Source organism: Monodelphis domestica, chromosome 4 (genome assembly GCF_027887165.1).
Source record: "Monodelphis domestica isolate mMonDom1 chromosome 4, mMonDom1.pri, whole genome shotgun sequence".
NCBI classification, from domain to species: Eukaryota; Metazoa; Chordata; class Mammalia; order Didelphimorphia; family Didelphidae; genus Monodelphis; species Monodelphis domestica.
The window spans coordinates 328,155,939-328,179,721 of NC_077230.1; the positions used below are offsets into that span (position 1 = coordinate 328,155,939).

Below are 23,783 nucleotides of genomic sequence, written 5' to 3' on the forward strand. Positions count from 1 at the left end.
AAAATGGGGGAATGTAGGACATGACTGAACAACAAAATACTCTCAAGGAGTTTCCATTCTAACTGAAGGGAAGAAAAAAAAGTTGGGAAGAGTGAAAACTAATGAAGAATTATAACAATTAAGAGAGTGAGTTGAGGGGCAGCAGGTTGGCTCAGTGGATTGAGAGCCATGTCTAGGTCCTGGGTTCAAATATGGCCTCAGACACTTCCCATCTGTGTGACTCTGGGCAAATCACTTAACCCCCATTGCCTAGCTCTTACCACTCTTCTACCTTGGAACCAATACACAGTATTGATTCTAAGATGGAAGGTAAGGGTTTAGAAAAAGAAAAAAGTGAGTTGAGCTGAGAATGTGAGCATGACTGGGGCTCCTCAAGAAATGGTGATCCAAATCAGAGACTCATCAATCAGACAGAGCAGTCCCCTTGGGAGAATTAAAGTGAATGAAGCTGCAGAGGTGGTAGGTACTAAGATTGTGTTTACAATTAGGGACTCAGAGGTGTTCAGTGACTTGTCCACTGTAAGTCATAATGTGAAAGCCTAGACTTTTGCCTCCAAATCTAGGACTCCCTCCACAGCTATTCTCTATTTCAGGAAAGCCAGATGAAGCAACTGAACCCACCAACCCCTAAGGAGCAACAGAGTTAAGACAGTAGGAATTACAGCTCATTCCCAAAGTACCTCAGCAGGAAAGGGGGAGTAGATACACACTGTTACAGAGAAGCTAGAATCGTCATGGAGAGAGATTACTTAGGCTCATATGATTTAGAGTTGTAGGCTCCTTAGAGATCATCCAGATCCTTCCTCTTACTAAGAAAAATGAATCTCGGATACTTTTAAGAAGTGCCTTGCTCAGGGTTACACGGATAACATCCCCCGTCCAAGTTAATTTCAAAATAACTCTCTCAGCACAGAAGAAATGTATTGACTATTTTCAATGACTGAGGTCCTGGCCGCCTGGAGACTCATGGGGCGAATCCCAGAATCACAGCTTTCGGGAGAGATCCCTCCAGGATGCTGCCGGAGCCCTCTGAATGTGTTCAGGTGTGGGCTGGTCGAACCGTAGGCTGTTAACTACGTGCTGAAACGCAGGAGCGGAAAGACACACCGGTGACTTTTATGGAAACTTCGGGCTGAGGCCCCCTTGGGGAAGCCCCGACTTCGGTCCCCAACGCCTTAGCCTAGCCTCGCTTCTTTCCTCTCCCAGGTGCAGCGGACATGCTTGCCTGGAGACCCCGGGCAGGCTTAGGGTTCGGAAGATGCACCAACAAGCAGCCTGCCTCAGTGGCTCGGCCAGAGGCAAGGGGAGATGAGTCGGAGGAGGTGGCAGTGGGGCTGTGGCTAACAAAGCTACGGAGCTCAGGCTTCCAGCCAGCCGCATCAAGCAGGTGGAGAGGGGGCGCGGCTACCCGGCCTCTGTCAAGCCTCACTGCTTGGGATTTGCTGCGCTTGAGCGGTGCGCCTCACGTGGAGCCCGATCACGCCTGCCTCCTTCACGTCCCCCTAGCCTTGCGGGGCTCGGCCGAGGGAGGGGGAACCAGGAGGAGAAAGCGGAGCTCTGAGCGGGGGAGGAGAAGCCGGCTTCTCAGAACGCCGGGAGGGGGAGGGAATGGGGTGCTGTGAGGGTTTGTTGGGTTACCCTTGGCCAAACTGAGGTGCCGCTACGCCCTCCCTGCTGGGAAAGGGAGCACTAGTTCCTGGGACTCGCTGGCCAGAAGGAGCGACCCGGGGCTGTCATTGGCAATCCCGGGATCTGCTTCCTGGGTTTGCTTTCGTTTTGCTGGGGGCTTCTCCTTTCTCCTCCCTCCCTTGCTCTGCATCCCGGCTTCCAACTCCACTGGTTTCCCTCCTTGAGGTATACACACGGAGGCTGCGCGCCGGCACCGGGGCGCTGGGCGGAGGGCAATCTCACTGCAGCTGCAGGTGAATGCGCAGAGGGAGGCGGCGGGGAATTGGGCCAGAGATGTTTTGTTGCAGGTTAGGGACCGGGTGTGAGGAGAAATAGGGAGGGGGCGGAGAACTGCAGCGATGGATCCAGTTGTGACACTCCACTTCCACCCTTTTTGCAGCGCGTAGACTCCCACCTCTCCAACGCCCCCTCCCCCCCGTTCCCAATTCCCAGGTGCGAGCATGAGTTCACCGAGAGCTGGAAGTCGAGGTCACTCACGGGTACTGTGTGACCGCCCTATCCCTAATCTTGTCTTCTTGCCTCTTTCCCATCATCCAGGTTTCGAGGGACGAAAATGAGTTCTCTCTTCAGCCAGGGAGCCCGGGTGGCTCTTCAGGGCAGGTTCAGCTGCGCCCTCCTGCTCCGGGGACCCCCCTTGACAGGCACCCAGCTGATCCGAACCAGTAGCAGCTCCGGGCCCGCAGGATCCTATCCTGTGCCCTTGGCCTTGAAGAAGCGGGGCTACGACGTCACCAGGAATCCACATCTCAACAAGGTACCCGAGGGAGAGTGGTGGTCAGGGCGGTGGTCTGAGTCCTAAATTGCAGATGGGGTTGGTTGCCCCTGACCCGTAGCTTACCGACCCGCTATTCCCCTTACTGGGGCCACCGGACTTCTCTCCTCCCTCTTTCCACAGGAATCCAGCCCAGCGTCAGTGTTTTCCTTGTATGTTTTGTCAGTTGTTACTAGGGCCTGGCTGTGACTTGATTGGCTGTGTTTAAAAAAAAAAGAAAGAAAAGAAAAAGAAAAGGCTTATTGTCAGGTGCCTTAGATATGAGGCAGGGCCATAAGTGGAAAGACAGGGAATCAGCGACTCTACTCTTGACAAGTTGATAGGATATTGTAGTCTTAGTTATCATCTAGCTTCACCCTTTCATTAAAAAAAAAAATTCTTACCTTCTGTCTGAGAATCAATACTATGGATCCTAAGGCAGAAAAACTTTGAGGTAACGTTAGGCAAAGGGGTGGGGCAGGGTTAAGTGACTTGCCCAGGGTCACACACCTAGTGGATTCAAACCCAGGATGTACTGTCTCCTGGCCTAGTCCTCTATCTACTAAGCCATCTAGTGTCCCCTTCCCCCTTTCATTTTACATGTGGAGCAATTGAGTCCAGAGATGTGGGGACATGAAATGATTTGCTTAGTTACATATGTAGTTAGGCAATGGAGCTAGGATTTTGGGTTACCTGATTATTTTTGTGACTTGGAGCAACTCATTTCATTCTGTTTATTTACAAAATGAAGGGGTTGAATTATATGACCTTTAGGGCCCCTTCCAGTTTTAGATCCTATGGCTGAATGTCACCAGGAAGCTTGGGTCACAGCTCTGCCTATGACCATGTCCGTGGAGAGTTAATTTAGATCTCTCCGTTACCTCATCTCTAAGAAGTAATACCTATTCTGTCTTTGTACTATAGTCATTGTGTGGATCAAATGAGATTCCACATGTAGAAAAGTAGTTTGATAATTGTACAGTGCTATAGAAATGGAGAGTAGTGACATATTCAAAAGGTGCTAAGGAAAGCAAATTGAATTTTGGAGCTGAAAGGGACTCTGATGATAATTTAGTCCAGAAACTCCTCCAAGAACTTCCTGTAATCTCTGAACCAAGATAATTGGACAGTGTTTTGTTTTTTAAAAAAATATAATACCTATTTCTATTTGAGTTTGTCATAGCTGATCTAATCTAATCCTCTTCATTTTTACAGCCAAGGAAATTGAGGCCCAGAGGGGGAAAATGATTTGCCCGGTGGCACACAACCAGTTGGGTTCAAGTAGAAAGAAGGTCTTGTGACTCCCAGTTAGAAATTCTGTAAGCATTCTGCTCCTAGTTTTTTACTTAAGCCACCATCACTCATACGTTTATTTCTGTAAGTCCTTTTTACACATGGACCTCAGAAGAGTGGCTGGTGAATACTTCTAAAACTATTTTGAACAATAACCAGGGAACCGATGGGCTTGTATTAACCCTGTCACTGGATGTTGTATGACCTTGAATTAGTGCCTAACCTACAGGGCTTAAGGTAAGGCAGGGTTAGTTGGAGAAATCTGGAATAAGAAGACAAGTTTGAATGCTATGTGGCTTGGATCCATTCTGGAACTCTGGAACTGTGACCTTACTGCATTACACAACTGCAATATGTAGGTTTTTTCCTCTTTTAACAAACCATTATTATTAGTTCATTTAAAAAAAATGCCATCAAATGAGCATAATAAATTTTATGTTTTGTTTGCTGAAGAAAATATTAAACTACAAAAGAAAACAAAAAAATTATCTTTGCATATGATAGGACCATATAATTTTCCCATTTTTATTTATTTTTAACATTCTTTTTCATTTTGATTTTAATTATCTCCCTCCATTAAATCCTTCTCCCACCAATTGAGGTCAGTAACATACTACTCCTTGTACCTGTGAAGTGATGCATGATATATATCTATGTTAGCCATGTAATTTTTTTTTTGTAAAAATAAAGCAAGAAAAAGTGAAAAAATATGCTTTGGTTTACATTCAGAGTTCATCTTAGATGAGATGAGTTGTCTCTTTTCATCACAAATCCTTTGGAATTGATTTGTAGCTAATACGATTGTGTCATCATGAAAATATTCCTTTTAATAGGAATTCCTTGTTTTTAACTTTTGTATAGTCAGAATTTAATCTTATCGTACAACTACTTAAAAGTTCTTATGGCTATTATGACTTTTTAAATATGAAGGTTATGTTACCATCTTGCTCAAAGACACACAATAACTTCTAAGAGAAAAAGCTATTGGAAATTTCTTCAATAAAATTATTATCTATTTGATGTCACTTTTGGAGCAAGTACTTAACATGAAACAACTTTCTCATCAGTGGTATGAAGTTAAATGATACTTGAACTGGAGCAGCAAGGTGGCCCAGGGGATAGAAAGCCAGACCTAGGGATGGGAGGTCCTGGATTTAAATTTGATTTTAGATATTTTCACAATGTGTGACTCTGGGCAAGTCATTTAACCCCATTTGCCTAGCCCTTACCACTCTTCTGATCAAATGATAACATGTGTGCGAAAGCTCCTTGAAATATAAAAAGCAACATATAAATTTTCATTTTTGTTTTTCTCATCCTTTGTATGTATGCTTATTATGAGTGACAGTAATACAGATCTCTCTTACCTTTTTCCCATCCATATCCCTATCTGAAAACCTAAAAGGAATCTACACACACACCCTGATCTGTGATTGAGTGATGTTTAACTAGAGTTTTTGATCATCTTGCCTGTATTTTACCTGAGAATACATGAGTTGCGGACCACTAAATTTTCTTTCTAAATCTTCTTATGAATTGTTAACAATAAAGGAATAAATCAAAAGACTGTTTCTCCTGGAGTTATGGTTTCTTTAAAGCATCCTTTAGCCCTATTCTTTTCCAGCTGTGGCATGTCATTCCCCACTCCTAAAATGGAAATAGGACTTTACTTGTTAAAACAATGTTTTCATCACATCTTCGTAGTAAGTAGCTACTTAGAGTTCCTCATTTCTGCTGATCACTGTTGTGGAGGGAAAGTGCTGAGAATTCTAGTGTAGGATTTGTGTTTGTTGGGGCTTCTCAGGGCTTATCCTGAAGGCTATAAGAGCATTGTTGACTGGGCTACCTACCCCTTCATGAAATCTTTCTTTGAGTAGGACTATGTGGTCTTAGTACTAGTGGTCTAATGCCAACCTCTTGGACATTTTCTTGGCAATAGCACAGATAAGCCTTGGAAATCAGGCAAGTAATTGATGACCCCTGCATTAAGACAGGACTGAAGAAACTAGGGGATTCCTTGGTTTCCTTTCCAGGCAAGGAGCCTTTCCTGGCATTTGAAATTATGTTCAGTTTATTTTGTCTATATCTTGTTCTTACAAAATAATTTGTATTTTATTTTCCCCATTAGATTTCAAGCCCCTTGAGGGCAGAAACTATTTTCCTGCGTTTCTCAAGTACTTAGCACAGTGCCTGACATATAGTAGGGGTGCAACAAATATTTGTTGACTTGTTTAGCTCTCAGAAAAGGAAGCTAGGCAGAGAGGAAAATGTGAAACCCATAAAATATACAAGAAATTGTTAAACATGTATCAGTTATTTGATTTAACCCCCTCTCTAGGTCAGAATGAGAATTATGGAAATTTAAGCCACAAATTGTATAATATAGTTTAATTGTCCTTCTTGCTGTTCCTTCTATATAAACTTCCATCTCTCATCTCTGTGCCTTTGCCCAGGCTGTCCCACATATCTAGTATATAAATCCTCGTCACCTCTGACTAGTTTGTTCAAGTTTAGCATTAGTTCTTCCTAGAAGAGGCCTTTTCTTCATTTTACCTCATTCTTCCCACCAAGAGATGGTCCAGTGGTCCTGGAATTAGAAGCCCTGAGTATAGATCCAAATTTAAAAACTTAATAGTGTGTGACTTTGGGAAAATCACTTAATCTCTATCTGCCTCAATTTCCTCAACCATAAAATAGAGATAATAAAAGCACTTCCAAGAGTTGTTGTGATGACCAAATGAGATAATATTTATAAAAACAGTACAGTGCCTGGCATAGATTAGGCACTTAATAAATGCTTACTTTTCTTCCTTCATCTTACCTATTAGCAACTCCATTTCCCCAAATTACTATACACACACACACACACACACACACACACACACACACACACACACTCTATCTCCCCCAACACATGGAACAAAATCTTCCTAAGAACAGAGAATATTTTAATGTTGTCTCTGTGTCTGTACTACCTAGCACAGTGCTTGAAACAGTAAATTTTAAATGCTTGTTGGCTTGTTGACTGACTAAATTTCCAGTGATTAAGAAAATATTGTTCAAAAAGGGAATGGATGATTTGGGGATTTTTCAACTTACAAAGAGCATAGTATAATTAGGAACATTATAATTTGTAGGAGGAAAAACTCAGTATTCCATTTGACACAAGTCTATCAGAAATAAATGTATTAACTTTCCTCTTCCTAAGGCCCCTGTTACCATCAGGGGTACTACCCTGGGCTCACAACCCAGATTCTATTTGTGGTTCCTCATTCTCTCACACTGTCCATATTCAATCAATCACCAAGTTCTATAGTTTTATTTTTGAACATCTGTAATATATGTCCCCTTTTCTCCTCCATCACTGCCACCACCCTGGTGCAGTGAGGCCCTCATCACCTCATGCCTGAACTATAGCAATAGCCTGATGTTTGGTCAGCCTGCCTAAAGTCTCTCCCTATGTGTAGTCCATCTTCTACTCAGCTGTCAAAGGGATGTTTCTGGGAGAAGTTAGGTGGCTTAGTGACTAGAGAACCAAGTCTGGAGATGGGAGGTCCTGGGTTCAAATTTTGCCCCAGATACATCCTAACTGGGCAAGACACTTAACACCCATTGCCTAGCCCTTTTTGCTTGTCTGCCTTGGAACCAACACACAGTATTAATTCCAAAATGGAAGGTAAGGGTTTTTTAAAGTGATATTCCTAAAATGTAGATAATACCATTTTGCCACTACTTCCTCTCCTCCCACTCCCCAACTCAGTAAACTCTAGTGGCTCTCAGTTACCTCCAAGATCAAATATAAAACCCTTTGTTTGGCATTCAAAGCCTTTCATTATCTGCCTCCATCCCTACATTTTTACTTTTCTTATATTTTATTCATTCTCACATATTCTTTGATCCATCTAATGGCCTCCTTGATGTTTCTCACACAAGACATTTCATCTCTCCAGACAGCAGGAATACTTCACTGGCTGTGCTTGATGCCTGGAATGCTTTCCCTCCTCATCTCTGCCTTCTGACTTCCCTGCCTTCCTTCAAGTCTCGACCAAAATCCTACCTTCTATAAGAAACCTTTCTTGATTCTCCTGAAAGCTAATGCCATCCCTCTGAGATTATCTCCAATTTATTTATTTGCTTTTTTTGTATTCCTAGCACCCAGAACAGTATCTTGCACATAGTATGCCTTTAAAAAATTTATTAATAGAATTTATCCACAAGTGTCCCAATCCCTCCCCATCCTTCCAGCATCACAGAAGGCATCATTAGGGAGATAGATATGTTCATGTAAATTCAGTCTTTCTTGTTTCCACCTTTCAGTTTACTTGCTGGAGGTAATATTCACAATTTGTTCTTCTGGTATTAAATCTGTAGCTGTGTATGATCTTTTTGTTCTACTCATTTCACTGCTCATTATCCTGTATAGTTCTTTTCAAGTTTTTTTTTAATTAGCCTGTTCATAATTTCTTATGGCTGTAGTAGGCTGTTAATTAATTAACTGACTTAATTTCCAAGTATCTCTTCATAGAGAAATAAATCCTCAAAGGGCAGAATTTCCTCTTGCCTTCAGAAAGCTTTCTGGCTTTTACCGTTTAAATGTATAATTTCTAGTGTTTAAGATTAAAGGCAAAGTTCTGTAGTCAAGCTTAAACAAGAGCACAAAGTTTAGGTTAGAACATTTTATTTGTCTAAAAAAATTATATCAACTTAATTTGGGTATATGTTAGAGAATTATTTTCCTAAAATAATTAATCTCTCTTTTAACTTTGCCCTCTATAAATTCCACAACTTGGTCAAAGGCAAACTCAAAAAAATACTTCAACTAATTGAATTAAACAAAAATATTTTGCTCTTAGTATGATCATTACCCAAATTAATTTTATGAACAATCCCTTCCTGAGTTGATCAGACCTTTCTCTGTAAAAACTGATTGGTGCTTCCATAAAACGTAAAGCTTCTCATTGAAAGAATTTCAGTATAAAGTACAGGCCTAATGCCATTGTTTCATATTGCTATCTTAAAGAGGAGAGGGAAAGGATTGGAGGGATTTAGTAAACTTCTACAAAGTGAAATCTGTAAAGTATGGGTCCAATTATTCAAAATGTGGCCTCTGAACTCTGAGGTTTGACTTGCTTTATTCTCCTTCTCTCTTTTCTTTCTCCCTTCCTCTCTCCCACCTTCCCTCAGAAACAGATAAATACATATTTGTTAAATTGCTGAAGTGAAGTAAATGATCCTTTCAGGTTTTCAGCAGAATTCTGCTTCTCAAAAACCTATAAACCTCTCCTTTCCCCTCCTCTCCTCTCCTCTCCTCTCCTCTCCCCTCCCCTCCTCTCCTCTCCTCTCCTCTCCTCTCCTCTCCTCTCCTCTCCTCTCCTCTCCTCTCCTCTCCTCTCCTCTCCTCTCCTCTCCTCTCCTCTCCTCTCCTCTCCTCTCCTCTCCTCTCCTCTCCTCTCCTCTCCTCTCCTCTCCTCTCCTCTCCTCTCCTCTCATGTCCTCTCCTTTCCTGTCCTCTCCTCTTCTCTCCTCTCCTGTCCTCTCCTGTCCTCTCTTCTCCTCTCCTCTCCTCTCCTCTCCTCTCCTCTCCTCTCCTCTCCTCTCCTCTCCTCTCCTCTCCTCTCCTGTCCTGTCCTGTCCTCTCCTCTCCTGTCCTCTCCTCTCCTCTCCTGTCCTCTCCTCTCCTGTCCTGTCCTGTCCTGTCCTGTCCTGTCCTGTCCTGTCCTGTCCTGTCCTCTCCTCTCCTCTCCTCTCCAGTCCTCTCCTGTCTTCTCCTGTCTTCTCCTGTCCTCTTCTCACCTCTCCTGTCCTCTCCTCTCCTCTCCTGTCCTCTCCTCTCCTGTTTTCTTCTCTCCTGTCCTCTCCAGTCCTCTCCTATCTTCTCCTGTCCTCTCCTTTCCTCTCCTCTCCTCTCTTCTTCCTCTATGTTTCTTTCTCCCTCCCTTTATTTATGTCTTTCTTTTGTAGGGTGCAGTAGTTTAGTTGAATGAACATGTAAAGATTTGCTGGACAGACATCTCAAATTGGATATGAGCTACACATTGGAAGCTACACTGGAATTTACCTAATTCTTTCCAAAATAAATTGTTTATTACATTTTCATAGTCACTTCTATTTACTTTGCTTAAGAGTTGATGCTTATAGCTACTAAAAGGCATATATTATTTTTCTTTACCAGATTTACTTCTGGTAGGTACATGGTAAATATTTGGTATTGATTTCTTGATTTATATTTTTTATGACGAATAGCATGTCCAAGTGGATGGGGAACCTGCCTGAGAATGAAGGCAACTTGGGTTCAATTCTTGCCCCTGACCCATACTGGCTGAGTAACCCTTGGCAAGTCACTTGACTCCTTAGTGCTCTAGTCAATTCAAAGATTAGAGTAAGGAATGACCTGCACTGGTGCGGAGAACATTCTCATCAGGAATTTCCTGTAATAGTGAAATCAGATTTCCAGTAAAGAAAGAAAAAAATTTCCTTCTTTTTCCTGTGAGGTAAATAAGCAGATATCACCCTCATTTTGCAAAGGGAATAACAAATATAAAAATGTTCAGTGACTTATCATGGCCAGTGTTTTCTGATTTATTTTTACCAATTTCTCCACCAAGGTTTTATACTGATGCTGTATTGAAGTATGGAGATAATTGGGTTCTCAAAGGCTGTGACATTAGAGCATAAGCTGTGGCAGGTCCTGCTAAATTGAAAAGGTTTCTAGTATACACCTCATCTTGGAATGTTGTCTAAGCCCAGCCCAGTCCTATTAAGAATGGAGACATTCATCACCAAAAGGTCAGTCTCTAGGTAATTAATATTTTGGGTCAAAAAGTTCACAAAATCACTTGTTAAGAGGTTTTATATCCTTCTCTCTCTCTCTCTCTCTCTCTCTCTCTCTCTCTCTATATATATATATATATATATATATATATATATATATATATATAATATCAATGGAGTAGTCACAATGTGAAATCACAGGTCATACATTTAGGGCTGAAAGAGGCCTTAGAAATCATGGGTCCAACCAACTCACTATATAGGTAAGGAAACTCCTAAGGGCCAGAGTGACTTCCCCTTTCTTAACAGATAAGAAAACTATAAACAAGGAAGTTGAGTGATTTGCCTAAGGTCACATAGGCAGTAAATGGTAAACCAATGAATCAAACCCTAGTTCCTCTGACTCCAAATGAGTACTCTCCCCATTGGAATGGCTCTACTTCCCGAATGCCAAACTCTGAAATTCTGAGACCATAACTTCCTATTTCTCCTACTCTCTACTCTCAAACCTCATGTCTTCTTTCTGCTGAATACAGTAGCCTCTATTATATCAGCATTCTTATAGTCAGAGCTAGAAGGGATCGCAAGAACATCTAGTTCAATTCTCTTATTTAACACATGAGGAAACAGTCTTGGAGATGTTTTGACTTGCCAAGGTCATGCTGGTAGTAAATGATAAAGGCAGGGCTTGAACCTGAGTCTGTAGGATCAATACTCTTTCCTTTGTACCACACTTCTTTCTTATATTGTTTAACAGCATGAACTAATTCTCTATAGATGTCTTCACTTATATGATACTCTACTTTTACCATTCTGTTTATCTAATTGCCCCTTCTCATCTCCATTTTCTAGGTCTGCAGTCCTCTTAGATCAATTCTACACATAGCCTTCTTTCTATATGTCTCTCCTTTGACAACTGCATCATCTCTTGTGACTTCAGCTATTACTTCTATTTAGATAATTTCCCAAATGTTCCCAAACTCTCCCCAGAGTCCCTTGTTTCCAGTTGCCTCCTGAATAGTTCCACCAAGATGGCCTGTAGGTACTTTAGATGTAGTATGTTCAAAAAAATAATCACACTCAAATCCTGCTCTTCTGAATTTCTCTACTTGGGGGAATTAGCACCACTCAAAGACATCTAATTCATAGGATCAAAGGCTTCTGATTGCCTTCAGGAACAAATCCAAAATGCTCTATCTGACATTCAGAGCTCTTTATCACTTAGCTACCTCCTTCTTTTCTGGTATTCTTACCCCTTTTGCCCCAACATGCACTCTTTGATTCAGTGACACTGGCCTCTTGGCTATTCCAAAAATAAGACTTTCCATCTCTAGGCTCTGAGCATTCTCTGTCCTCCATGTCTAGAATACTAGTCCTTCTCCAATCTGACTGCTAACCTCCTTAGCTTCCTTTAAGTCCCAACTAAAATACCACGTTCTACAGGAAACTTTTCCCAAGTGCTCTTAATTCCAGTGTTTTCCTTCTTTTAATTATTTCTTATTTATCATGTATATAGCTTACTTTGTCTATATTTGCTTGTCTCCCCATTAGATTGTAATCTCCTTGAGGGCAGGAACTGTGTCTTGCCACTTTTGCATTCCTAGTGCTTATAGGAGGCTTATAGTTTATTGATGGATAGCTAGAAGAAACCATCATCTGTCTCTCAATTTATAGATTATGAAATTGAGGTTGAGAGAGATTATATGACTTTTCCTTGGTCTCATAGCTATTGAGCATCTGAGCATCCAATTCCATTTGGGGTATATAGGCGTTCAAGGAGGACTAGTACCTCTGGTGTGAGGGCTTGTCTACCCCTTTGTAGGGTTACTCATCTGCCTTTGGTGTCCACTTGACACTCAACTCTTTATCTGTGGCTCTAAGAAGCTGTAGCATGCACAGTGGCCACACCATGGCAAACCATCTTGACAGGTAGGCTAAACCAGCTTGCGGGAAACTGATAGTCACAAACCTGTCAGTTAGAGAGGTATCTGCCCAAGCATTCAAAGACTTTTGCCAGTGGAATAGGCAGATCAGAATATTTTGTTCTGACAGTCATGAAGGCAGCCAAAGTAGGAACTGTGGAGTACTTAGAGTTTAGTCAGACATTGAAGACATTTACATTATCCACTGTATCCCAGGCCATTGCTATAGCCACAGCTGACTTTTGTCTTGCCACTGGACTTCAGTGGCTCTGGAAGAGAGAGACTGATATTTTTTTGTACCTCTGCCTCACTTAAATCCATCTCATGTGCAAATCAAGATATCCCCTCAATGACCTCATTGGTCCTATTTGGAAAGGAAGACCAAACAATGACATCAAAAAAATAGGCATCTGAGCTAACTCAGATTTTTAAACAATTTTAATTTAATTTAAATTCAGAATTTAAATTTAGGGCTTCCTGATTCCAAGTTCAAAGCTCTATTCACTGTGACAACTAGGTTATTTGACTTTAACAAGATTTTTTTTTTCTGTAAAATACTCACCAAGTAGTCATCTTACTTTGGTTATCTAATGAAGTAGAGAGAATCCTGAATTTGGAGACAGAAAATCTGAATTTGAGTCTTGCTTTTGCCACTTGCCTTTGTGACCTTGATCTCTCTGGGATTTAATTTCCTGATCTACAAAATAAGAAATTTGAACTAGATGACCCCCCAAAGTCCTTTTTGGCTCCAGATCTTTTGTCCTATCTCCAGTTAGTAAGAACTCACCAACCTATAGGCAACCAATTCTACTTTGGGGATTCCAATTCCTAAGAAGTTTTTCTATTTACTGTCTATGTGACCTGGGCAAATCATTCAACTTTTCTGAGTCTCAACTTATTAATTTGTACAATGAGGGATGAGGGAGAAGAACAAATGTACTAGAAGGCCACACAGACACTTCTGCCTTGGCCAATAGACCAGCCCAGGCTGCCATGAGCAGAGATAGTCAGGGCTAGGTGACTGTGGCTTGTTTCTCACCTAAGCCAAAGGGAAAATAAAAGTAAATTTGGCCATTTCTGGTCCAGCTTGTTTCTTAATGTATTTTCTGGTTTTGTGGCAGTGTATCTTGCTTAAAACCAATATATCTCCACCTACTTTATGGATGTCCATGCAGGAAGAACAAAAAAGCCTCTTGTTTTTAACCAATTAAAGGACCTGTTTGACCATAGGAAAAAACCCCATCACTGTCAAAATTCCTAAGAATTCATAAAGAAGAAAGTAGGACTTCCCCAACCATTCCTATACTTGAAGTTTTAATTAGATTGGAATTAGAACCCAGGACTAAGAAGAAGCCCACTTATTCATCAATGTCTCTGTAGAGAAATAATCAAAAAAATTTGTGGAATAATAGGGTTTTATAGAAGGAGGAGATCCTTTTATTTTTTAACTGTAATAACCTAATAAGCTTTGGGTGAAATTTTTATACCTGAAACATTTCAGTATGTTGGTTAACATTCTTGTCAATAATTTTTGGTACCTTTTTTTTTGAGGCTAAACTTTATTTTTTAAAAACAAACCTTAATAAAAAAAAGATACATTCAAGGTCTGAACCTATAAGGTAGTGGTCAAGGTTTATTATCTTGGAGTCATACTTGACTCTTCTTTCCTTAGACTACATAACCATTCAGTTACTAAGTGCTATGGATTTTTGCCTCTGAAATACTTTTTACATCTGGCCCTTCTTCAGTTTTACCATGTTTTCTTTTATTCTCTCCTTCATTTCTTCTCACTAGACTGTTATAGTCTCTTGACCCACTGTTCCTTTTTGTCCCTTATGTCTCTTATTTAATTAATCCTTTATACTAATGTGATGGAAGTAAACATCATAACAATACTTTGGTCATATTGTTCCTCAGTCAATCAAATGGTGCCCTTTCCTTCCCCCTTGCCTCTTTCCCAATATTGCAATGGTCTTTTACTTCCTAGTGAATAAAATTTAAACTTTGAATCTCTGTATCTTCTGATTCTATGAGCCTTCTATGATTTGTCCCCATTTTCCCCAGCTTTATCTCAGAATATTCCACTTTACAAACTTAAATGAAAGAAAAATTGTATTATTCTCTTCAAAACCTTCCCTGATTTATCCTTTTGGTAAGGAATTATCCACTCTGGTTTCATTTAGTACTGCTCCCTATCAGTTTTGTATAACATTGTATATTATATCTAGCTGTATTGGTCTATTATCTCCCTAGTAGATCCTAAGCTTTTCCAAGTCAGGGCTGTCTGTATCTTTCACAATACCTAGCATACTCTGCTCACAGAAGGTACTTACAAATTTTTTTTAGAAGAAGAAAAATCACAGATTTTTTGGAGGTGGGAGGAAGTACAGAATATTTCACAGTAAGCCCTAGTTGCCTCTACTTGGTTGTGAACAAAGATTTTTCAGAACTTGAAGATCATATACTCACACAACACTGGGCCCCAGATCTTCCTGTTATGTGTTAAAGCTCTTTTGTAGAAGCAAGTCTATTCCTTCATGTACAGAGTGTGTTATCCTTCAGAATGCTGAATCCTCTCCTGTCACCAGCATGCACATGACCTACCATGAAATGATGCTGCCCTACACCCATTGTACTCAAGCAGTTCTGCCTCTGTTTTGTTTGTCTCTGGAGTCTAGTGTTCAGAAAAAGGATGAATGGAGAGGATGCCTAGTCTGATGACTATTTACGGATCAGTGCATTTCATTCATGGCTCCCTGAATTCCTCTGGGACTCTTAGAAATGCACATGGCTTCCCCAGGAGACAGCCTTTTTGCATGGACTCATTAGTTTAGCTGAATGAACATGTAAAGACTTGGTGGCCAGTGGTTCTATGCTGGCTGAACATCTGAGGCTACATAGGAATCCTCCTTATTCCTTCTCAGAGCAATTGTGATTTATTGCATTCTATAACATTTGAGATTCATCTCTGTATAAAGCATGCTTAATTTTTTTTTGTTCAGTGCCAGTTTGAAATGCAGTTGTCTGATCCTGTCTTTTAGGGGGGCATCTGTCATCACTGGCTTGGCTTTCAGACCACTTTGAAGATGATCAATGATTTGAAGCCAAAAAACTGAGAAGTTCATCAGAGCTTGTCAGCCCTGAAGGCAGATAACTTAATACACTTTCCTACAGTCTGCAAGTCAAATGTGGTGGTAGAATTGGACCTCCTTGATTGAAAGAGAAGGGAAAAATTATTAAGTAAATTCTTGGCCAGTAATCATCAAATTTGCTTTTGTCTTGGCTTCTTTGTGGTGACTTAGGAAGACATGGGTCAAGTGCAATTGAGATATTTTAAGGACAAATTGATGCAAACAAATCAGATTTAGTCTTTCCTGGATGATTACCATAGTTTCCAGATATGGAAAAGCTTGTTTGTGTGGCTGTGCCATTGGACCAAGTAAAAGTCAGAAGCATTCAGAAGACAGAAATCAGAAAAAGCATGTGTCCTCTATTAGCTCATTTAATTTTCACTACAACCCTTTCAGATAAGTAGGGAGAAAATATTATCCCCATTTTACAGATGAAGAAAATGAGGATCAATGGGATTAATTAACTCATTTTTTATTCAACAACTGTTTCTTAAGCACTCTGAAACACTGCTAGATACTGAGACATAGATAATAAAGAAGCAATCCTTATAGAGTTTAAGAATTTTAGAATGGTAAAGACAAAGATGACTTTTAACAATGATTCTGTTTTGTGCTCCACATTGGTTAGAAAAAATGACTTGCCAGAGTATGTATTATCATATATCATAAGAGGGCTAGAAGTATTTCTGTTTGACATAGTCCAGTTCTCTTCGGTTTGTGGTTAGATAGGTAATGGTCCTGCTCTTTCCCTGGGAAAGGAAAAAGGTTACAAGAAGATTAGAATCATATTTGCTTCTGTCTTTATCCTGACAGTGGCATTAGAGGCAATAAGGAGGAAGGGAAAAAGAAAAAAATATTCTGTTATTCTGCTTCTTCATTTTGGTGTGGTAATGGCCCTGGCTTCTCAGATGCAATGCCAGGATAATGCAAATTCTGGCAAGTTCTTAGCATCCTGGAAAGACTTTGAGCATATAAACCAACCCAATTGTCTGAGAACCAGCATAAATCAATTTGGAAAGACTTTGTGCTGGAAGGTTGCCACTAGGTGATTTTTTCCATCCAGCAGCAGCAACTCAGTGAGACTATCTACCAAGGTGTCCAGGGATTTAAATGAAACTGTTTTGGTGAAATGAGTAACCCATACCAGTGAATTGATGAATCCTTGAAATATGGAAATAATCAATGAAGGTTTTTTGGTAATTTAATCATTCACAAAAGAAAAACAAAGTAGATGCAAAATATTTGCCAGATTCTGTTATACAGTTGAATGGGCAGCCCATCAACTTAGTACATCTATATCTATCTAACTATGTATACATATATACATATATCCCTGATGTTATAAGGAAGAGAGGATTTGAGCACATGAAGTGTAACAGGTAACAGATTATGTAATGAATCAAGCTGAGGACTGATTAGTAGAAAAGGAGTCTGGTTTGTATTTTGAAGATCACATAGTTATTTTGAAGCACTGTAGGTGATCACTGTTAGAAAGACAAGAATCTAAAATATTCCCATTTCCCCTAAGATATTATATATCTATGAATCATAAAGTACCACAGTCTTGTAAGAGTCAAAATGATAAGCAACCCAAAGGGTTATGGTAAGATGCATGATGGGAGTTATCAGGCAAAAGCACATGACTATGAGTAAATGATACATGAAAAGTATCTTAAAATCTGTCAGTAAGGACATCCATTACCACAAAAGGATGTAGGATAGATTGTCAGCCTGAATGCTGTAATATTACCCATGAAATATTAAAATAAGTGTTCAAAACATCACATGAATTCTCTATAGATTTCACCAAAAGACTTAGATGCAAAAAAAAATTGATTAGGATAAGAAGACATGGAGGGATTTTGATTTTGATCTGCCCTAGATGATTGTAGGAGTCATTGCTTAGATCAAATATCTATTTATTTTATTTTAATAAAACATTGCAAATATATAGAGCTCTCCAGTTTACAGTGGGGTTTGTATGTCTAGTTGCTTCTTCTGGTCTCTTTAGATACAGCATTATCTCTATCTCTATATAGTTGTCATTTTTATGACTGCATTTTTTTCAGGCTTTTAAAAAAAATAATTGCAGTAATTCCTTACACTTGCTCTGTCCAAATCCAGGTAAAAACAAGTTGCTATAATTAGAATTCATTGAATGTTCTAAAAACTATAAGGTATAAAAAAGTGGCGCTAGATGGCAGAGCCCCTGCTGAGATCTTTGTCACTGGAGTATGTCAACTGCCAACTGGTACATGGAGACATCTATAGATGGGATTTCTCATGCTGCCTCTCTGGTCTCTTCTCTAGTCCCCTCATTTTCAGTTTTTCATGTTCCTTCAGTCCATGTAAGCCCTGGGATTTTATGACTTTATTTGAGATAGAATTTTTGTCATTTCTCCCAAAGATTCCTTTTGTTGTGTGCCTTCTTCTTGGCAAATGCCAGTCTTAAAAAGAGTATAAAGGCCTTTTGAGCTTTATGCCCATAACGAAAGGATCATTAATGTGCAGTACTTTTGTCTTCAGAGAAACAGGATTACAGTCAGTTTCAAAAACCTTGACTTTGATGTCTCTGAAAGCACATTGGGAAATCCTTTGGGGTGGTGTCTGCCTCCCTTGCAACCCAGAGCACAAAAGATGCTCTATTATTGTGTGATGAAAATCTGACGGATATCCTACTACCGGGGGAACCAAGGTCAATTTTTAAAAGCATGCATTCATACTGTACCCAAATGGTTGCTTGGCAGCCTAGCTAAAACACCATCCTGACCAAACGAAAACAGTTAGAAATCAAATATACCCCCTAGTTGAGGAGGAGATAGTTGGCTGAAAGTTTCTAAGTTCTTGAAAATGAAAGTGACAGTGTATATTTTTATGCATGTTACTCATGCTGATTTTCTTATTTCAAGGATCCAGTGTATTAACCTTATTCCATGGTAACATACTAGCTGCTCCATCTAAATCTTATCTCTTTTTCCTCTTTCTAGTCTTTTTGCCCATCTATCTGTTTTCATCTACTTTTATGCTTCCATTTATCACTCCTCTTTGGATGAATCTGAAATTAGTTCTCTCTGGAGTTCCAGTTCTGCCTTTCCAATTCTGACAGCTATCACTCTCTGGATATTTTTACCAGTACCACAAACTCATCTTGTTTAAAATCATATCTTTGCTTCTAATGCCCTTCCCTGACTCCCAGGTTTCTCCCAATACCACCAACCTTCTGGTCACTTAGGCTCCATACCTTGGAGAATCTTTTTGTCTTCCTTCTGCCCCATATGCAGACAAGCCATCTTGATTAATACTCCAAAATGCCTTATGGATCCTTCTTCTTTCGAATTTTCACAGTGACACCCTCATTTAGGTTTTTATTACCTTTTCTATATATAGTTAAAACCTTTAAATAGTCTCCCTCCCTCCAGTCACCACCCCCTTTTTGATTTATCTTGTGCACTGCCACTAATTTATGTTTCTAATACTCAACTCAGAAACCCTTAGTGGTTTGCCTAGTAAACTGTTACTTAGCAAATAGTTCAAACTCTGCAGCTGATGGAACTTGTTCCTAAATTACCTTTCCAGCTTCATCTTAATCTAATCCCCAATGGCCAGCTCTTAGAACTACTTGCCCATCACTGAGCTCACTTTGAATTTTTGCCCCTTTTCTGATACAAATCACTTGACTGGAATGCACTCCTACCCTGTCTATAGAACTATTGCAAAAATAATGAATGAATAAATTGATTACAGATTATAAACTGATTATCATCCTTATACTGTATATTTCCATTGGTTTGAAAACAATGACCATATTTTATATAATTATAACTTTGAGTAGTGCAAATTCAAATAACTGATTTCATGGATTTATTATTTGCAGTAATAGGGAACCAAGCTGTATTGAATTCCTTTACATATTTCAAGGCTCAGTTCTTTTGTGATGCCTTTTTTCATCACCCCACTTAAAAGTGTTACCTACCTCCTTATACTATTTAATTTCTATAATGTATATGGCACTTACCCAAAGTAAGTAGAACCCACATATGACAAAAAAACAAGATGCCTAGCATATTGGGGCCACATTCCATGGATGGCTTGGAAAAGTTACAGGCAAGAGTTGCATATTATTCATTTTTGGAGGAAGTACTTCAATTTACGTATTTGCTCCGGTATATGATGGGCAATATGCAAGGATATTTTCCATCCGAACAACAGACCTTTGGAGATGAACTCTAAGGCATTACTCTCAAATTGTGGGAAATTCATTATTGTGACAAGTAGATTAAAGAGAAATTTGGGAACAGGCTTCTCTTTTTAGCATTCTTGAAATCATATTAGGTTTTTCCATGCATGTGGTCTAGCTATGGGTACAAATAACTGATCTTCTAAAGCATTTTGTGACATTGACTTGTACTGTATATGTCTTATTTCCTAGTAGCAGTATTTTTCAAATTCCCGATTATTCATTGTTACAATCTCCTTTCTAAAAGCCCTTTCTTTCCAAATTTGTTTTAATTAGATGCTAACATAATAATGACAACTTTTATTTTGCAGATATAAAGTTCATAACATGCTTTGGGTCATTTGATGATCACATCAAGCAGAACAGCCAAGGCTGTGATTTTTATCTCCATTTTAAAAATGAAAAAACCTGGAGTGTTGAGATCATATACTTAGAATTAGAAGGGACTTTAGAAATCACTGATTGTTACATTAAAATACCCAGTTAATTCATTTGTGGGGAGGGGTGAGAGGGAATTAACTGGATATTTTAATGAAACAAATGAACATATAAAATTTAAAGCCATCTGGTTCAGCTTCATCATTTTATAGCTGAGAAAAATGAGTCCCATGGCTTGAACAAGATCATATCACTAGTAAGTAGAAGAGGCAGGATTTAAATCTAGATTTTCCACTTCTTGATATCTAGTCTTTTTTTTTTCCTTCTGATTTTGCCTAAAAGCTCCTTAAGATAACTGGCCTACTTAAGATAACTGGAGTCATTCTTATGCTATTCAAAAGCCTGGGATGAAATTTGACCTAAAATTTCTAAAGAGGCAATTATGGTTGTACACCTAACTTTTTTCTAATATAAACTTCCAAAAATAGCAGGGGGGGGGGGATCCACTTGGACCTAAAAGATCATTCTATTACCCCAAGGTTTAAAACAGGCCAATTATTGTATCGAGGTGTTATAGAGATAAGACTATTTTTTTAATAACTGTTATGAAGAATGAGAAAAATCAAATCAGGATCACTAGGTAGAGTCATTTTTCATAAACTTATCTGTATAGTCTAGGCTTGTTATCTTATGGGATTTTTTTTATCATGGAAACATGATATTGAGAATTCAGTGATGGAAACAAGTTTTTTTTTTAAGTGAAGGATTCAGGGGAAACGTTTCTCTTATATTTCTAGCAAAGTTTGAAAGAAAAAGTTTGGTATGGACCCTGAGTTGTTCCCAGGGTCTTTGATCTGTTCTGATTGATCCTATGTGGTAGTTGTCTTTGATTCATTATCAACCTCTAAGGGCGAATGTTTATTATAGGGTTAGCATTACAAATATTTGTAATTGCTTCACATCAGAGAAGGAAGGAAGGCTGTAAACACATTTGTAATTCGTTTGGAAGATGGTGTTTAGATCTGTGGCTGCATGAAGTTTGTAGCTTTGACTTTGCCAGTGAAGGGGCTTTTCATATACAGTACACTTGAAGGGAAGTGAAGCTTTACAAGCTTCTTTGATCAAGTAATCTTTTCATCAGTTAGGGTTTATTGTCTGGCCCTCTGTGCTCTACTTTTGTTGCACTGTTTGTGTTACAGCTCTTTGTCATATTCTTTATTAAGGGCATCAGAATAAGGACCTTCTTCATGTTTGCCCACTTTCTTTTTGAATGCTAGAATGTAACATCTAAGAGATGTATAACTGTTAATAAGAGATCTGTGACAAGTTTTATTTGTATCCCAGGGCTTGAACCATCAAATATCCATTTTTCAACTTTGGCAGGAACTGGTTTGAAATCTTGTCTTTCGTGAAATTTACTGACTGCCTTGTGGCTAAAAGTAAATGGCGGCTGCTATGTTAGTTCTTTTAATCAATGATAGTGAAAGCCACAAGTGGCTTTGGATATAGCTATTCAACTTCACTCTGAACCCTCACACTGTTCAACAAATGCCAGAGGGTTACAGATTCTAGGCATGTATAGGTAAGGCTCATAGAAGAGTTATGTGACCTGGTATTTAATCCCTACTGCCTAGACTTTTCTGCTCTTCTTCCTTGGAACCAATGCTTAGTATTGATTCCAAGAAGAAAGGTAAGAGGTTTTTGTTTTGTTTTGTTTTTAAGAGGCATTGTAGAAAGAATTCTGGCTCTGGATTTAAGAGATCTGATTTCAAATCCTACTTCTCTTCCTTGCCACCTGTGTGACCTTGGTATTCTGGACCAGCCTTATGGCTTGTCTAGTGATTCAGGCTGAAGTCAAAATTCAATAAGCCATTTGTGAAGGCTGAAATACAATGGAAAAATCTTATTAAGAGTAGATTAAAAGAAAATACCTTCCTAAATTGAAAGAATATTTAAAATACCATTCTCCTTTTACTACTCAGTCACTGGATCAGGAACTCAGGCTTTAAGAGCTCATGTGTTCTCTGACCTCAACATCCACTTGGCTTGTGCTTTCAAATGTCCTCTCCATCTCTTTAAGGCATCAGCCCAGCAAATGCCAGAATGGAGCACCTTGGGTGGGACCTCTAAGTAGGGGAAGGGATACCTAGTGTGGAGAGGGCTGAAAGGGAAGGATCAAAGGGGAAGCTTCAACCTGTGGTGAAAAGCAGGAGCTTGGACATGCCTTTTGCCCTAGGCAGGGCTTGAAGGCAAAAGACCAGTCTCTCATTCCCAGCCAATTAAAAAAGAAACAACAAAACAAGTAGGCAAGAGTGTCCCCCCAAATAGAGGCCACTTCACTAACCACTCACACACCTCCATTTTCAGCTCCTTTTGTGTGTTGTCTACCCCTAGTAGAATGTAAGCTCCTTGAGGGCAAGATGTGTCTTTTTGTGTTTATTTGTGTCTCTGAAGCTTTGAAGTCCTTGGCAAATAGTAAATGCTTACTAAATGCACATTGTCTTTTAAGACTGATGCAAAATAAATATTATTCCTACTCTACATGGAAAGTAACTTAACTTTCTAGAGCCTCAATTTCCTCATCTGTAAAAATAGAGTTGGAGTTGAAGGCCTCTGAAGTCCTTTCTGTCTCTAACCTATGGCCCTCTGTGGTAGAGGGATCAGTTTGAGTTTTTTACTCATTATGGAGTCAGTTTCTACTGCCACACTCGTGGCTTACTCAAGTCTCCTCTATCTACTACAGAAGCTCCTCTTCACTTTTATCAAATTCATACTTTGTTTTAAAATTAAGGTACTTGCTACTTAGATGAATAAGAAGACTACCTTATCATATGCTCTAGCTGTTTGAAATGCCTGTGGAAGGCTTGACTGATGTAGTTTGAGAATCATTTCCTATTCTATTAATATCTTTAAGATTTTAAGGTTGTAAACACTTGAGAGGAAGAAATGTACAATTTTGTTTAAATTGTAATTTCTCAAAACTAGATATGCAAAGGTTCTGTTTGTGAAGTTGTGAACTAGTCCAACCATTCTGGAAAGCAATTTGGAATTATGACCAAAAGGCTATTAAACTGTGCATACCATTTGTCCGAGAAATAATGAGAAAGAGGAAAAGGATCTAAAAGTACAAAAATATTTATAACAACTATTTTTGTTGTGGCAAAAAAATTGGAAACTGAGAGGATTCCCATAAATTGAGAAATGAATAAATAAGTTATGGCATGTGAATGTAAAAGAAAACTATTGTGCTGTAAGAAATGATGAAGGAGTTGGTTTCAGAAAAACCTGGGAAACTCATATGAACTGATGCAAAGCAAAGTTAGCAGAACCAGAAAAACAACTAGTAACAGCAATATTATAAAAATAATCAATTTTGAAAGATTTAGCAACTCTAATCCACACAATGATTCCTTACAATTCTGAAGCACTCATGATGAAACAAGCTATTCACCTTCAGCAAAAGAACCAATGGACTCAGAGTGAAAATTGAAGCATAGTTTGTTTCTTTCATTTAAAAAAAATAGCTAATGTAGAATTTTGTTTTGCAAAACTATACATATTTGTAAAGGAATTTGTTTTTCTTGCCTTCTCACTGGGTGAAGTAGCGGAAG

The 23,783-nt window shown here is 39.2% G+C and overlaps 1 protein-coding gene across 1 annotated transcript in view; it reads left to right on the forward strand.

Annotated features, from left to right (window-relative positions):
* Nucleotides 1–1,873: 1,873 nt before the first annotated feature.
* ME3 (malic enzyme 3) overlaps nucleotides 1,874–23,783 on the forward strand; it is a 309,466-nt gene continuing 287,556 nt past the window's right edge. The window contains exons 1-2 of the mRNA XM_007490831.3: nucleotides 1,874–1,922; nucleotides 2,227–2,443. Of these exons, the coding sequence (XP_007490893.1) occupies nucleotides 2,243–2,443 (201 nt within the window). The 5' untranslated portion in view covers nucleotides 1,874–1,922; nucleotides 2,227–2,242. The remainder of the gene's footprint in view (nucleotides 1,923–2,226; nucleotides 2,444–23,783) is intronic.